The sequence below is a fragment of the Anolis sagrei genome, chromosome 1 (assembly GCF_037176765.1).
Source record: "Anolis sagrei isolate rAnoSag1 chromosome 1, rAnoSag1.mat, whole genome shotgun sequence".
Lineage (NCBI taxonomy): Eukaryota > Metazoa > Chordata > Lepidosauria > Squamata > Dactyloidae > Anolis > Anolis sagrei.
In genome coordinates, this window is record NC_090021.1 from 107,359,817 (window position 1) to 107,377,718 (window position 17,902).

General features: G+C 42.9%; 1 protein-coding gene across 3 annotated transcripts in view; it reads right to left on the minus strand.

Annotated features, from left to right (window-relative positions):
* MRAP2 (melanocortin 2 receptor accessory protein 2) overlaps positions 1-11,007 on the minus strand; it is a 42,036-nt gene extending 31,029 nt beyond the window's left edge. For 2 of the 3 annotated variants that reach the window (XM_067467623.1, XM_067467613.1), the window contains exon 1: positions 10,890-11,007. Coding sequence is in view for 1 of the 3 variants with exons in the window: in XM_067467613.1 (XP_067323714.1) it covers positions 10,890-10,953 (64 nt within the window). In the remaining 2 variants the exon portion in view is untranslated. The remainder of the gene's footprint in view (positions 1-10,889) is intronic. The other variant, XM_067467617.1, reaches the window with a different exon arrangement.
* Positions 11,008-17,902: the final 6,895 nt, after the last annotated feature.

Genomic DNA, 17,902 nt, shown 5'->3' on the forward strand with positions numbered 1-17,902 from the left:
CTTCTCTGCCTGAATATTGTTGCTGGTAAGGCAACACTTCTCCACTTCAGCATGAGCCTTGCATGGAGCTATCCAGCGTGCTGTATGCCATATCAAAGTCTGGCCACTGTTCTGCTTCGCTTTGCCTTGTTGTTAGCTGAATCTTGTTTTGCCTGATGTTGTAAACCAGACATGAGCAAACTTTCTTACTTGAGGGCCGCATGGCAGGCTGGAGCGGGGTGTATGGGTGGGATGGAGGGGGTTCTCCTTAAGTCCCTTCGCTGCCTTTTACTCCCACTTCTCTTTCGGAGGCAGAAAGTGAAGGAAAGACAAGGAAACATTTGGATCCCAAAAGAGTTCACCTTTGTCAGGAGGAGATGGTGGATGGGAGAGAAAAAGTGTATCCATTAGAACTTGTATTGCCTACTCCTGATATATATATAGAAACCTATGGTGAAAGAAACCCCCCCCCCCCCCAGGGCCTCAGTCCAACTCCATGCCATGCAAGAAGGCACAATCAAAGTACTCCCGATAAACAGCCTCTGCAAACAAAAAACAAAAAACAAAAAACAAAAAAAAACACCTCTCTACAGAAGGAGACTCCACCACTCTGAGGTAGCCTATGCCACTCTCCAGGAAGTTCTTCCTAATCTTTTCAGTCGGATCCCTTTCCCTGCCATTTGAACCCATTGCTCCCTTGTGCCCTGGTCTCTAAAGAAGCAGAAAGTCAGTTTTCCCCCTCTCTCCTCCTCCTCAAAGGGACACCCTTTGAAAACTTTAAACATGGTTCTCATGTTCCCTCTCTACATTCTCCCAGCTAAACATCCCCCAGCAGGAAAGGAGGAAGGAAAAGAGAGGGAGGGAGAGAGGAGAAGGGAGGAAGGAAGGAAGGGTGGAAAGGAGTGGAGGGAGGGAGAGAGAAAAAGAAGGAAGGAAGAAGGAAGGAAGAAACGGTGGTAGAAAAAGATGGAAGGAATCATGGAAGGGAATGGAGGGAGGGAAGGAGGGAAGAGAGAAGGAAGGAAAGACAAAAGGGAGTGGAGGGAGGGAAAAGAGAGGGGGGAGGGAGGAAAGAGTGAATGAAGGATGGAAGGGAAGGAGGGAGGTAAAGGAGGGAGGGAAGGAAGAAGGAAAGATAGAAGAAAGAAAGGAAGGATAGGATGGTGAGTGAGAGGAGGACCTGAGAAAAGAGCCCAAAGGGCCCATACCTGTTGCACACTATTTCTCAGTTTAAAACCTCACACATAGGAATCCACAGTCCCTTTCAGTCCAGGTTTCATGCTCTTCCAGAAAAGAAGAGAAAGGGGCTGTAGATTGATTTATTAACAGGTATGACTGAAGACGCTGTACCCAGAAGCAGATCCTCCTCTAATGTTGTAGAAATATGAAGAAGCTGTGGGAGAATCTGCAATTCTTATAATACCAGGATATTTCAAAATGATGGACTCAGTTTCAGATCTGTTTATTTCACAATGACAAGATATTACAACTACTCAAAAAGTTACAAACAGTTTAATGAGTTATCAAGTTTAGCTCATCATTTTGAGCGAGAAACAAATTTATATAATCATCATCATCTTGATTTGTATTCTGCCCTATCTCCCCAAGGGGACTCAGGGCGGATTCCAATGGTGAACATTCAGTGCCTACATAAAACACATGATACTAACGTAAAATACCAGAAAAAACCCACATATGAAAGTAACATTAAAACCCAACACGAGTAAATTAAACCTAACATCAGTAAATTAAACTACCACATAGACAGAATTCTTTAATAACATAAATCCAAACAAAACAGCCACATTAGTCTACAACAGCCAGCAAGAGTTCACAAATGGACTCCACAAATGGCGAATATTTCATTGGGCCTTTTGCGGAGCTGCCATCTTGCAAATGGCGAGGCTAGGGGCTGTTTGTGCACTGGGAGAGGCATTTAGCTGTAATCCTTTAAACTCTATGCCCTACCCTTTCAAGTGGCAAGGATTTCATTCATGGGCAATTCATGGTTGCAGAGATATAAAGAAATCTCAAATCGGGTCAATCTTTTTTGAAAAACCTAGCACTTTACATAACATGAAACAGATGAGATTCATATCTCTAGTAAAAAGACTTGGTTTTGAATCAGTAGGCGTGTGCAGCCAAAACAAACCTGGGAATGTCTTTTAGCTACAGGCAAGTATTATTTAACCAAGGATATAGTTGATTATTGTGTTTTAAAGCCCCATCATAAAACCCAAAGTACATATGAAAAACTAAGCCCACAGTCTCCTGGAGTCTTGGTTTGTCTGAAATTTACTAAAAGGAACTAAATTACTGTAAATTATTCACAGTTGTGTTGCTAATTTTCTTTAACACCCAACAAGATTCATTCATCACCTTGTTTTTAAAAGCATATAATTTTGTTTCCATGCTAATTGCTGCTGAAGCAACCCAACAACATCTGCTGCACCCCCCCCCCCTTCACTCGGCTTGTTATCTTCAGGCAGAAATCTTAATTCTCTTTCTACCAGGGAAGATAACTGAAAATTATGCACTTTCAGGATTTTAAGAAATTGTTTGCTGTGCTTTTTTTTGCTGGAAAACTAATGGTTACACGTGATTTGTCCTCACATTTGTAATATATTGAGCTGACAGCATTGTTTGGAACAATTTGCTTTATTATTCTATTTTTTTAAAAAAAATGGCTGCCTTGTCATCCTTTGTGTATGGAAATGATTATGAAGAGAAGTTTTGCTTTCTCTTATCCATGTCATACTGGTAATTCATATACCTAGACTTTCTTTTACAAAACTCTCCTCTTCCACAATGTCTTCAGCATAATTTCTTAATCCTAATACCCCTGGAGGTGTCTACGGACAACGCTGGCTCTTTGGCTTAGAGATGGAGATGGGCACACACACACACCCCGCCAAGTCGTACACAACTAAACTTAATGGGGGGAAACCTTTACCTTTTTAATACCCAGTGATCAATAGAATTCCCTTGTGTGCCTTGAAGTCATTTTTGACTTATAGCTACCCTATATATGACTTATAGCTGGTCTCCTGGTGGTGCAGCAGGTTAAACCACTGAGCTGCTGAACTTGCAGTGGTTTGAATCTGGGGAGTGGGGGGAGCTCCTGCTGTTAGCCCCAGCTTCTGTCAACCTAGCAGCTCGAAAACATGCAAATGTGAGTAGATCAATAGGTACCGCTCCGGCAGGAAGGTAACGGTGCTCCATACAGTCATGGTGGCCACATGACATAGGAGGTTTCTATGGGTTCTTCGGCTTAAAAATAGAGATGAGCACAACCCCCCAGAGTCAGACGTGACTAGACGTAATGTCAGGGGAAACCTTTATCTCTTTAATACCCAGTGATCAATAGAATTCCCTTTCAAGAAACTTGCCTTTCCCCATTTCATTATTTTGCTCATCACACAGTACTTTAAAAATGCTACAAAAGAATATTGTGTTGCATATTGAATCATATTCTGAGCACTACTTGAGACACAGCTGCAAGGCAAACTGAGCAAGATGCCTCAACATGGCAAGAACAGGCAGATCCAACAAGCCCAAGGAGAATTTTCAGCTCTTCAAAATGCAGCCCTGAAAACATGGAAAAATAATTCAGGGAGTGGGCAAGAGTTTTACTCCCAGTTTTCACTTAAGGAGGTTGTAGGAAGGGTTCATACCCTTTTTTATTGCAAAACTGCTCATTCGCAAAACCAAAACATCCATGGAGAGTCTGCACAGAAGTCTACAAACTACAAATTTTACTGGATTTTGCCCCTGCTGTCTGGGTTTTCAAAGAACACCTTAAATGATATTTTGTCCACTCCTGCAATACAGATTGAGTGTTATCCTACAACCATGATGCTCCACCTCAAGGAGAAACAATATAATGCCCTCAAGATGTCATGGACTGAGAAAAACTTCCCCTTGACTCTTCTGGTTGGAGTGGAGGAGATCTGCAGGTCAAAACATTTTGAAGTCATTGGGTTGGAGCCCCCAATGGTGCAGTGGGTTAAACTCTTGTGCTGGCAAGACTGCTGACCAACAAGTTGGAGGTTCAAATCCAGGGAGAGTAGATTGAGCTCCCTATGTCAGCTCTAGCTCCTCATGCGGGGACATGAGAGAAGCCTCCCCCAAGGGTGGTAAAAACATCAGACACGGAGGCGTCCCCTGGGCAACGTCCTTGCATATGGCCAATTCTTTCACACCTGAAGCAATTTGCTGTTTCTCAAATCACTCCTGACACGAGGAAAAAAAGTTGTTTATCCTTTTTCTATTATACGTTGCCTACAATACCTGTTGATCAGCTTGCTAACTGAAGTAAATTGTACTGGCTTGCACTGATAGTATATTTTTAGTAGAGAAGCCTATCCTTGTGCTTGCTCCATTATCTGGCCTGTTCCACAACATTTACCTAGCACTGGTTGTTCCACTATGGCTGATGTTCTATCATAACATTGTTAAAATGAAATTACAAAACAAACAGTAACAAACTGACTTTGCGCTGGTCTTCATGCCAGCACATCCATTATCATCACTGACTTAATACAAATAGATTCTCAGAATTCAGTCCTGAACAGAATAACCTCATTCATTTTCCAAGAAGAAGCTGCCTATGCCTAAATATGTGGGTGGGAAGCAACATCACAGCTGAAATGTAATCACACAAGACAAGGTTTCTATGCCAACAAAGGATCTCCCCTTTGTGTATAAATCATGATATCTGCCTATATGAAGCAGATGACTGAAGGATCAAGGTTTGATTGTATGCAAATGAAGTGAAAAAGTAATCTCCAGACATCTCCACATTACTGTTAACCACCATCAGATACCTATTTACAACAATTTCAATATTCTTAACTCTAATACCACCTCGATTGCAAGACCTCTGTCAAAGGCCAACAGCTAAACTACCCCAGTATTACCAAGCCACCACCAAAACCTTACTTTGATAAAAAGAACAATCTCTCTTGGTGGTCAATATCATCACAAGGGTATGCTCCAACATGCCATGGTCCTAGATGTGTTAAACCAGGGCTGAGAATTGTTTGGTCTCAGGGCCACGTGTGGCCAACAAAGGCTCTTTTGCCTCAGCTTCAAAAAAATCTTAGAATCATAGAGTCGGAAGAGACCTCGTGGGCCATCCAGCCCAAACCCCTGAAAAGAAGCAGGAAAACCGCATTCAAAGCACCTCAGACAGATGGCCATCCAGCCTCTGTTTAAAAGCCTGAAAAGAATGAACCTCTACCACACTCCGGGGCAGAGAGTTCCACTGCCGAACAGCTCTCCTTACAGTTAGGAAGTTTTTCCTCATGTTCAGGTGTAGTTAGACGCCACTGTTCCATGTCCTAGTCTCCATAGCAGCAGAAAACAAATACCACACAAATCAATAACTCACATTGGTTTATTTTAAAAGAGCCACAATCATCCAAATCACCCACAAAAGCCACGAATAAAATCTATAAATGGCCACTAGTTTCATTTTTGCCCTAAACGAGTCAGAAAATGTATAGGATTCTCAGAATGTATTGTTCTTTTGACCAATTCCTTTTGCTTCAAAACAATACATCCAGCCTGTTAATACCATGCCCAAGCTCCCCACACAGAAAAGAATGCTTGCATGTCCAGATAATAGATTCCTCTAATTCTGGATTCCTGTATTTGTGGTTCAAATACCTAGGTCACCAATAGGACCAGTGCTTAGAGAAGTAACTTTTTGGACTACAGTTCTTGGAATCTTTGAGCCAGCACTACGTGATGGCTTAAGTTTGGGGAGCAACAGACTGGAAAAGTAACACCTGCAAGTTCTACATAGAGCTATGTGCATTCTATGACTTATATAACATAAATAAAAACAACCGAGGGGGTGGCGGGGAGAGACTGAGAATTACCTATTTTAAAACAGATGTATTTCTCATTCTAGTAGTGGCAAGGTGGTCTCAAAATATAAATAATCATAGAATCATAAAGTTAGAAGAGACCTCCTGGGCAACCCAGTCCAACCCACCTGCCAAGAAGCAGGAAAATAAATTCAAAGCACCTCAGACAGATGGCCATCCAGCCTCTGTTTAAAAGCCTCCAAAGAAGCAGCGTCCACCACACTCCAGAGCAGAGAGTTCCACTGCTGAACAGCTCTCACAGTTAGAAAGTTCTTCCTCATGTTCAGGTGGAATCTCTTTTCCTGTAGTTTGAAGCCATATATTTGGTCAATGCATGGCATTGATGCTTCCAATCAGGCCCATAGCCAGGATTTTGATTCAGGGGAGAGGGGTGAGTTTGATTCGGGGGGGGGGGGGCGCTCAGGATCTATCCTAGCAAACCTTTTGTATCATTATCCCAATACCCCCATGCATATGGGATATATTGAGCATGGTGATCAGATCATGATATGAATAAACATAACAGTTTAAATAATGTACCAATAAGGCCTTCTTGCGGACCACCCTGAGAATTTGGGGGGGGTGAAGCCCCTCAATCCCCCCCCCCCCCCCCGTTCCTCGGCTACTGGCCTGCTTCCAATGCAATCTTCCCTGAAGCAGGAAAGACTAGGATAAAGGACACAGCAGGCTCTCTGCTGATGATTGCTTTGGTGCCATTTGCCATTGCTCCGAATCCCAGTTTCCAGGGAAGAGAAAGCAAGCTTGCTCCCTCCTCCCTATGACTTCCTCTCACATATTTATATACGGCTATCATGCCTCCTCTCAGCCTTCTCTTCTTCAGGCTAAACATGCCCAGCTCTTTAAGCCGCTCCTCATAGGGCTCCAGGCCCTTGATCATTTTATCGCCCTCCTCTGGACACATTTCAGTTCTTCCTCATGTTCAGATGGAATCTCCATGGCATTGATGCTTCCTTCTTCCCTGAAGAAGGAAAGATTAGGATAAGGGACACAGCAGGCTCTCTGCTGATGATTGCTTTGATACCATTTGGGCTCTCTGGATTTATATGAAGTCAACATGAAAACACTCATCATTTTATCTTAATTGCCATGAGATGGGAAGTGTGAAAAGAGATGAATAATTAACCATCACATAATGACCATGCCTTATATCCATTATATAATGATTGTGACCAATTCAGAGTATTTACCATGACTTAAAAGAAAAACAAAAGTCTTCGTGCTACCATCCAATGCCAGGATTAATATGCATCAGGAATACCTTCTGAATGTCTTTAACTGCTGCATAGGGCATCATTAAAGCAGAGCGGGCAAAACTGAGGATGAAAGAGAAATACACTAAACCATATCTATTCCAAGGGTGCCATCTGTATGTTGATCCACCTGCTCCAGAAGGAGATGAAATATTCCTGAAATATACAATGCTGCTCAAAGCCAAAGCATAGAAGTAAATCAGAGTACAAATGCAGCATGCACTATATACATTTATTATTGTAACACAGACCTGGCCACTGAAGATGCTGCCTGGAGGCTACGAATATACAGGACTTTTGATTTTGGCACCACTCCTCCTGCAACTATTCCAAATGAACTGGAGCCATGCCAGGGCTCACCGTCTGGCCTGATCTGGGGAGAGCTCCCATTCAACTGTGAACAGCTGCAGGTGGTAAAATTAATTGTGGGGTTTCTTCTGTTGCAAGGAAATCTGAGGGGCATGGTCATAATTTCCAGAATAGGATGCCTCTGAAAGACACATTCCATTTTTCTGTCTCAAATCAAAGGGCAGCATTTATACAGAAACATTGGCACTGGGAAGAAAAAGATTACAGTAGCTGTAGTGGTGCAATGGGTAAACCCTTGTGCTGCTGAACTGCTGACTGGAAGGTTTGCATTTTGATTTTGTGGGTCGGGGTGAGCTTCTGCTGCTAGCTCTAGCTCCTGCCAACCCAACAGTTCGAAAACATGCAAATGTAAGTAGATCAATAGGTACTGTTTCAGTGGGAAGGTAATAAAGGTGCCCATGCAGCCATGCCACCAACATGACCAGGAGGTGTCTATAGACAACAGGCTCCTCAGCTTGGAAATGGAAAGAGAGCACCTCCCCATGGCCAGAGTTGAACACCGCCTCAGAAGCCAAAGATGAAAGGGGAAGTCTTTACCTTTGTTCTGTGTATTTGTGTGTCATGGTTATTTCACTGTATTAAAGGCATTTAATGTTTGCCTATCTGTGTATGTTGTACTCCCTTGAGGAGATAGAAAGAAATATAAATAAAGTGTTTATTATTATTATTATTATTATTATTATTATTATTATAAGAGTAGAGCATGATTCCCAGTATACTCTGGGGAAACCTCAAGTGTGTTCAGTGCCCGCCAGAGGATAATATATTAAAGTCCACACAATTACATCTTAACATGGTTACAGATAGAATAGACTAGCTTTATTGTCATGGTACTATTGTACAACAAAATTAAATGATTTCCCCAACACACACCACAAAGCAACACACCCATTCCTCCACACACACACACACACCACCACCACCACCACACAGCCCCCAATGCTACATCAATGTGAAACCATGGAGTTCAATAGTTCTAGGATAAAAGCCAGAGGAGGGCGATTAAAATGATCAAGGATCTAGAGAACAAGCCCTATGAGGAGTGGCTTAAAGAGCTGGGCATGTTTAGCCTGCAGAAGAGAAGGCTGAGAGGAGACATGGAATGTTGTTTTACATGATAGCCATGTATAAATATTTGAGGGAAAGCCATAGGGAGGAGGGAGCAAGCTTCTTTTCTGCTGCTCCGGAGGCTAGGATATGGAGCAGTGGCTTCAAACTACAGGAAAGGAGATTTCACCTGAATATTAGGAAGAACTTCCTGAAATGTGAGAGCTGTTAAGTGCCCTGAAGTGTGGTGGAGGTGCCTTCTTTGGAGGCTTTTACGTAGAGGCTGTGTGGCCATCTGTCGGGGGTGATTTGAATGTGATTTTCCTACTTTTTGGCAGGATGGGGTTAGACTGGATGGCCCCCTGAGGTTTCTTCCAACTCTATGATTCTATGATCTAAATCTGGAAGGTTAAGTTCAAATCCAATGCCTGGATATTATATATGCATATACAATGGTGTTCATGTATTTCAAAGTTCTCAATAAAAATATTAGGAGCCCCTGGTGGTGTAATGGGTTAAACCCTTGTGCTGGCAGGACTGAGGATTGACAGCTTGGAGGTTCGAATCCGGGGAGAGCATGGATGAGCTCCCTCTGTCAGCTCCAGCTCCTCATGCGGGGACATGAGAGAAGATTCCCACAAGGATGGTAAAACATCAAAACACCTGGATATCCCCTGGGCAGCATCCTTGCAGACAGCCAATTCTCTCACACCAGAAGCGACTTGCAGTTTCTCAAGTCGCTCCTGACACAAATAATTACATAATAAAATATTTTAAAATATATGTCACAAAACACCTTTTACTAGGAACCACTGGTGTAGAAATGGCAGATATTCTATCTGGATGACTATAATGAGGTCTGTTTGGGGCCAACCCTGAAAACTGTCATGAAACTTTAGTTGACGCCAAATAGAGTTGTGAGATGCCTTGCAAGCAATCTGCAAACAGAATATTCTTCATCAACAACCATCCCGCTTCTTTAAGAAGGTGGGCTGCAAGTAAAAGCTGGGAGTAGAATGCTTTTCCTCTCTTCCCTGGATTGATCAAGTGGATTCCCCATTATTGAAGTCAGCCTTTTGACCAGATGAGTCAGATCCGTTTCCAGACGGTGCCTGGAGGCACATCTGTGCACCTACACTGCCGAAATAACGTAGTTTGGCACCATTTTCACAGCTATGGTTCAACTATGTGGGATTAGGAGAATATAACAGAGGAGTTTAGTTTTACAATATCTTAGAAGTTGTTGAAGTCTAAGGTCTTAATAGCCTTCCCTGCTCATGAGTGCTGGAGTCTCACCAAACTACAAATCCCAGGATCCCATGGCCTTAAGCCAGGTCAGATACCCACTGTATCTGCTTTCATTCAAACAGTGCAACCCAAACTGCTTTAATTCTATAGTGCAACCCAAATGAAGAAACTGTTTGACAGCAAGACTTAAGAATCAGGTTAAACCAGCATTTCTCAACCTGGGGGTCAGGACCCCTGGGGGGGGGGGTTGTGAGGGGGTGTCAGAGGGGTCACCAAAGACCATCCGAAAACACAGTATTTTCTGTTGGTCATGGGGATTCTGTGTGGGAGGTTTGGCCCAATTCTGTCATTGGTGGGATTCAGAATGCACTTTGATTGTAGGTGAACTATAAATCCCAGTAACTACTACTCTCAAATGTCATGTTCTATTTTCCCCAAACTCCACCAGTGTTCGCATTTGGGCATATTGAGGATTCGTGCCAAGTTTGGTCCAGATATATCACTGCTGGAGTCCACCGTGCTCTCTGGATGTAGGCGAACTACAACTCCAAAACTCAAGGTCAGTGCCCACCAAACCCTTCCAGTATTTTCTGCGGATCATGGGAATTCTGTGTCCCAAGTTTGGTTCAATTCTATTGTTGGTGGAGTTCAGAATGCTCTTTGATGGTAGGTGAAATATAAATCCCAGCAACTACAACTCCCAAATGACAAAATCAATCCCAGCTCCAACCCCACCAGTATTCAAATTTGGGTGTATTGGGTATTTGTGCCAAATTTGGTCTAATGAAAGAAAATACATCCTGCATATCAGATAGTTGCATCACAATTCACAACAGTAGCAAAATGACAGTTTTGACAAAATCAATCCCAGCTCCAACCCCACCAGTATTCAAATTTGGGTGTATTGGGTATTTGTGCCAAATTTGGTCTAATGAAAGAAAATACATCCTGCATATCAGATAGTTGCATCACAATTCACAACAGTAGCAAAATGACAGTTATGAAAAATAATGTTATGGTTGTGGGTCACCACAACTTGAGGAACTGTATTAAGGAAGGTTGGGAACCACTGGGTTAAGCCAAAAAGCGAGAAGCAACGCACCTGCCTGGGTCTCCTTCCTTCCTTCCTTCCTTCCTCCTGGTCCACTTCTCCGGATGCCTGGCATCTGCCTCCGCCGCTCCAGGAAACCCAACAGCCGCTTGCCAGGCCCGTAGCCAGGATTTCGTTTCGGGGGGGGCTAAAAAAATTTCAGGGGGGGTTTCGGGGGGGGGCTGAGTTTCGGGGGGGGCTGAGTCTGAGTGAAAGAGGGTCTAGCCTAGCAAACCTTTTGTATCATTACCCCAATACCCCCATACATATGGGATATATTGAGAATGGTAATCAAATCATGATATTAATAAACATAACAGTTTAAATAATGCACCAGTAAGGCCTTTTCGCGAACCACCATGAGAATTTCGGGGGGGGCTGAAGCCCCCCGAGCCCCCCCCCTGGCTACATGCCTGCCGCTTGCTCGCTTGCTTGCTTGCTTTCATTCATTCATAAGGCGCCGCGCGCGCGCCGCCGCCGCAGGGCAGCGCCAGCCACGCGCAGGCCACGCCCTCCCCGCCAGACGATGAATGAAGGGTCCCAAGCTCCGCCCACTTTAGAAAATAAGCAGGAGGTGGGAGGAGAAGGCGGCTCTGGTCACGTGGTACCGCCTTCCGAGTAGGGGCGGGGCTATTGGAGAGGGCTTAGCAGCCACTAGGTTCTTAAAGAGGAAGAAGGCCCCGCCCTTCCAGCCAAAGGTATGAATGAAGGGGATTCAAGCTCCGCCCACTTTCAACGGAGGTCGGGGTATGGGAGAGGTGGCTTTGGTCACTTGACACTGCCCTCCTTGAAGTGGAAGGTGGTAGCGGCATGCACACTGTAGAATTAATGCAGTTTGACACTGCTTTAATTGCCATGATTCATTTTTATAGGATCCTGTGGTGCAACACCAGCACTCTTTGTCGGGCAGGGCTGAAGACCCTGTAAAACTACAGCTCCCAAGATTCCATAGCCTTGAGCCATGGTAGTTAAGTGGTGCCAATGTAATTTATTTCACAATGTAGTTGCAGTATATTTTTTTACTTTCATTGATTAGACGACTAGACTTAATGTTAGGGAAAAACCTTTACCTTTACCTATAATCTCCCATTAATAATAATAATAATAATAAAATAATAAATCTCCCATTGATAATAATAATAATACCAACAAGCCGTCCTTTGCCACGCATTGCTGTGGCCCAGTCTGTGTATATGTGTTTTGTGTGTGTATATATGTGTATATATTTGTGTATATGTATATATGTGTGTTTATGTGTATATATGTGGTTTTGTGCATGCATTATAATGTATTTTTTTATATTTTTGGCTTTTTAAGTCCCTTCTGCTGTGTTTTTCAGTGTTTTCATGAGTGATGGTCACTTGTTAGCCTGATATCAGTATTGTGTCCAATTTTGGTGTCAATTCATCCAGTGGTTTTTGAGTTATGTTAATCCCACAAATGAATATTACATTTTTATTTATATAGATGTTGCTGCTGTTGTGTGGGGCATCCGGTTGGCTTTGACTTGAGATTCAGTGAATGAGACCTCCATTCTCCAATTGTTATCAGTTCAGGTTTTGCAAACTTGGTGCCTTGGCTCTCTTGATGGAATCGATCCATCTAAAACAGGCCTGGGCAAACTTGGGCCCACCCTCCCGGTGTTTTGGACTTGAACTCCCACAATTCCTCACAGCCTTCCTTTTCCCCCTCAGCCACTTAAGCTAAGTATATCAGGCACACATTAAAAATATGGAGGAAAGAAGAAAAATGCATGACCAAATTGGAAATGATTTTGCTGGTTAACAGGTGACATCACCCTGGGTTCAGCTTAGTACCAGATCCTGTCTGGTCTTGGAATCTAAGCAGGGTCAGCCCTGGTTACTATTTGGATGGGAGACTGCTAGTGGATGCTAGGGGCTATAATTCAGTGAAGGGATTGACAGAACCACCTCTGAGTACTCTGTGCCTAAGAAAAACCTGTGAAATGTATGGGATCGTCATAAATTTATCTGCACTGTAGCCCTTAAAAACTTCCATTGGACTCCGATACAGCTCCCCAAACAGTTCCCTTAACTGAAACTCATACAGTATGGTTTCCAAACTATTTGCCATTTTAGTCACCCTCGTCTCGACATGTTTCACCTTGTCAATATCCTTCTCAAATTGCGATGCTCAAAACTGGACAGAGCGTTATAGGTGATTTTTAAAGGTGGCGTGACTCATTTTAAGTAAGTTCAGGTCATGGTTTATTTTTAAATCCCTCCAATGCTAAGTAATAATGACACCATGTACCTGTATCCTAGGGCTATAATACAAAGAGCTAGTTGGATAAATGAGATATATGCTTTAACTTTCCCATGCAATACGTTTGGCCTTATATTAGCCAAATAAATGACTAAAGTGCCACTGCCATCACAACATATTTGTATGTGTAATGGGTAAAGTGCCAGTGCCATTCTACTAATGAAAGAGAATGATTCTTTTTTTATATATAACAGTACTGACAGGTTGGCAGTTCGAATCTAGGGAGCGGATGGGTGAGCTTCTGCTGTTAGCCCCAGCTTCTGCCAACCTAGCAGTTCAAAAGCATGCAAATGTGAGTAGATCAATAGGTACTGCTTCAACAGTAAGGTAATGACACTCTGTACAGTCATGCAGGCCACATGACCTTGGAGGCATCTACAGAAAACACCGGCTCTTTGACTTAGAAATTGAGGTGAGCACCACCCCCCAGAGCTGGGCACATCTAGACTTCATGTCAAGGGGGAACTTTTATGTTTACCTTTTTACTCATATTGACCTGTGAATAAGTCGACACAGGTTTTGGGGGTCAATTTTAGAACTAAAAATTGTAGATGTTTACAGATGTATATAAGCGAGGAACCTTCTCAATCGAAGCACACTGAACAAAAATCAGGTTTGTGGTTGGGAATGAAGCAAACTGATGAGGCTGATCTTGATGGTATCAACAGTTTCAAGCAACAGAGATAATACCTACTTGGGGTTGGGATCACTTTTGTTTGTCAATGATCTTATTAGTTTAATTGTGTTTATTTTCATTGTGTATGCCTCCCTCAGAGTTTCAGCTGTAAGAAGACTCATACATAAAATACATCATATGACTCATAAAGAAATCTGTGCTTGCATGCTCTGCATTCAATTTTTGGAAGAATAAATTTCAATATAAAGTAAAGGTAAAGTTTTCCCCTTGTCATTGAGTCTAGTCATGTCCAATGCTGGGGTGTGGTGTCATCTCACGTATTTCTTCCAAACGTATCTCTCCTTATGAACCATCTAGGAACTTAAGATCATCTGGGGAAGCCCTGCTCTCAATCCCTCCTTCTTTGCAGGCATGTCTGGCAGGGACGAGGGACAGGGCCTTCTCAGTGGTGGCCCCTCGGCTGTGGCACTCCCTTTCTAAAGATATTAGTTTGACCCCCTCCCTCCTGACTTTCCAGAAAAAAAGTAAAAACCTGACTCTTTGAACAAGCCTTTGGAAAAGCATCGTAATAGATAAACATGGAACTATGAAAGAGTAAACATGGAATGGCTAGACAATGCTACTGGAAAATGAGATTAACAGGAAGACATTGGTGATTAAATGTTTTTAATGGTTTTTAATGGATTTTTACAATGTTATTCTAAATGTTTTTAATTGTATTTTATGACTACTATGGCATCAAATTGCTGCCAATTTGTAAGCCGCCTTGAGTTGCCTTCGGGCTGAGAAAGGCGGGATCCAAATGTCACAAATAAATAAATAAATAAATAAACCAAAGAGCTGGTGTTGTCTGTAGACACCTCTGAGGTCATGGGGCTGGCATAACTTTACCTTCCCGCCAAGGCAGTACCTATTGATCCACTCACATTTGCATGTTTTCAAACTGCTAGGTTGGCATAAGCTGGACCTAACAGTGGGAGCTCACCCTGCTCTCCGGATTCAAACTGCCAACCTTTTGATCAGCAAGATCAGCAGCTCAGCAGTTTAATCCGCTGTGCCACCAAGGGCTGTAAATATAAGTTTGCAAAAAAAAAAATCCCCCAAACTATGCAGATCTTCAGTTAGATTGCAAGGTCAATGGGGATTCTTTTTAAAGTAGTTTAAGGGCCACAGAACCAGTTGGGAGGCAAATTGTCATGAATGTTGTGTCTCAAGTTAGCAACCAATATGAGGCAAGTACAAATTATTATCACTGATACTATTATTTTATAGAAAGATCCTCAGAAACAAAAGGCAACAGAACTACAGGCAAGTTTTAGCTTTTGCAAACTCTCTATAGCAGACATGGGAAAACTCCGGCTCTCTAGGTGTTTGGGACTCCAACTTCCACAATTCCTAACAGCCTCAGGCCCTTTCCTTTTCCCCCTCAGCTGCTTAAACGGAGGGCTGGAATTTGCCCATGTCTGCTCTATAGGATATCAAACTCAGTTCAGGGGGGAACCCACAACATCATTATTTAAGATTTTATAGAGTGCTCAAAGTGTCTTCCAAATAAAAACCTACCAGATAATGCTATGAGGAATCTTTTATGAAGGACTATACAGCGGCAGGCAATATGCTGTGAACTATTGCAATCACCCAAAGCATACAGGCTACTGTTTGCTTCAAAATGAAAAATCACTTCTTTCTCATAACATGATTGTCAGCAGCTAATGAAAACAATAGAAAAGACTGAATTCGCTTTGCTGCTGCCAAATATACTGGCATCCTTAATAAATAAAAAAACAGGCTAATGGGAATAAGATTTCCCTCCATGGCTCTTTGGGGCTCAATTGCTTTTTTTCTTACCAGCATTGCTATATATCAAGTTGAACTGGCAATTTCAAGCTTTTAATATTAGAATAGCAAAAGCAAGTTAGCAAAGTCAAAACAATCCTGCTGGAATGGTATTTTAGAGAAGAATTTATGCCAAAGGAAAAAGGTTAAAAATGTTTGATATCTTGAGGAAAGGTCTGTGTAACAGAAATCTTTTACTGCATCTTATTCCAATATTTTAGAAGTCTACAAATAAAGGGTGGTTGTGCATCATAGGGAGGAGGGAGCAAGTTTGTTTTCTGCAGCCCTGGAGACTAGGACGTGGAACAATGGCTTCAATCTACAGGAAAGGGGATTCCACTTGAACATTAGGAAGAACTTCCTCACTGTGAGAGCAGTTCAGCAGTGGAACTCTCTGTCCTGGACTGTACTGGAGGCTCGTTCTTTGGAGGCTTTTAAGCAGAGGCTGGGTGGCCATCTGTAGGGGGTGTTTTGAATGCAATTTTCCTGCTTCTTGGCGGGGGGCTGGACAGGATGGCCCACGGGGTCTCTTCCAACTCTTTGATTCTATAAGGTCTATGGATAATCTGGAGTTTCCTGCAAATTCCTGCTACCCCTCTATTCTGCCTTGGTCAGACCACACCTGGAATCACATTGTATCCAATTCTGGGTACTGCAATTGAAGGGAGATGTTGACTCTAAGCTGGAATGTGTCCAGAGGAGGGTGACTCAAATAATCAAGGGTCTGGAGAATAAACTCTACGAGGAGCAGCTTGAAGAGATGGGCATGTTTAGACTGAAGAAGAGGAGGCTGAGAGGAGACATAATGTGGATCATGTATAAATATGTGAGGGGAAGTCATAGGGAGGAGGAAGCAAGCTTGTTTTCTGCTGCCCTGGAAACTAGGGTGGGGAACAATGGCTTCCAATTACATAAAAGGAGATTCCACCTGAACATTAGGAAGAATTTTCTAACTGTGAGAGCTGTTCAGCAGTGGAACTCTGCCCCGGAGTGTGGTGGAGGCTCCTTTTCTGAAGGCATTTGAGCAGAGGCTGGATGGCCATCTATAGGGGGTGCTTTGAATGTGATTTTCCTGATTCTTGGCAGGATAGGTTTAGACTGGATGGTCTACGAGGTCTCTTCCAACTCAATGATTCAATGATTCTGTGACTCAGTTTAAGTAAAGCATTTCATGAATATTTTGCTGTTAAATGTGAACATATACAGAAACCAGCCATACCGGCAAATGGATCTTGGCTCAATGCTTGTGACATATATGAATACCCTCCTCTGATCCATAGGGCAGACAGACATCTGGTTTAGGTTGTGCAGGCTCATGCCACACTCTGCTCTGACCACAAATGCAACAGTGGCACACCTACACTGCACCCAGACTATTTAGTGTCTGAGTCAACAATTTCAACTCTGTCCTAAATTTGATGATTATGGCTACCCATTCCACCACCATCCTTGAAGATGAAAAACAATGTGTCATTTGCATCCATTGTGGTTTGTTTCCAGGACCACCCCACCCCCACCCAACCATGAATATCAAAATCTGTGGATGGTCAAGTTTCTTTTTTCTTTTCTTTTTTTGTGACAGGAGCAACTTGAGAACTGCAAGTCGCTTCTGGTGTGAGAGAATTGGCCACCTGCAAGGACGTTGCTCAGGGGATGACAGGATGTTTGACCATCCTGTGGGAGGCTTCTCTCATATCCCCACATGAAAAGCTGGAGCTGAAAGATGGGAGCTCACCCCCTCTCCCTGGATTCGAACCGCTGACCTTTCAGTCAGCAGTCATGCCAGCACAAGGGTTTAACCCATTGTGCCACGAGGGACTCCTCTCAAGTCCCATAAAATACAGGCAGTCCCCAAGTTACAAACAAGATAGGTTCTGTAGGTTTGTTCTTAAGTTGAATTTGTATGTAAGTTGGAACAGGTATATATATATATATATATATATATATATATATATATATATATATATATATATAAGTGTAGCTCTAGCCCATTATGTATGCATGTGTGTGTGGGTGTGTAGTTGCAGAATCTATTGATCCAGAGGGCTGACTGTTTTGTTAGACAGGTTCACTCTCAAAAGGAGTAGAGGTCAATTGCCATATTCACAGATGGAGAGACATGATATACCTTTTCATTTCAAATAGAGCAAGAGACAAGGCAGCCCAGCTTATCCTGTTTGTTCTCTGCTAGTCAGGTCAGCTCTGTCATTAGGCAGACTGAGGGCTTTATCACACTGTACTGTTATAGCACTATCGTGCCACCTTA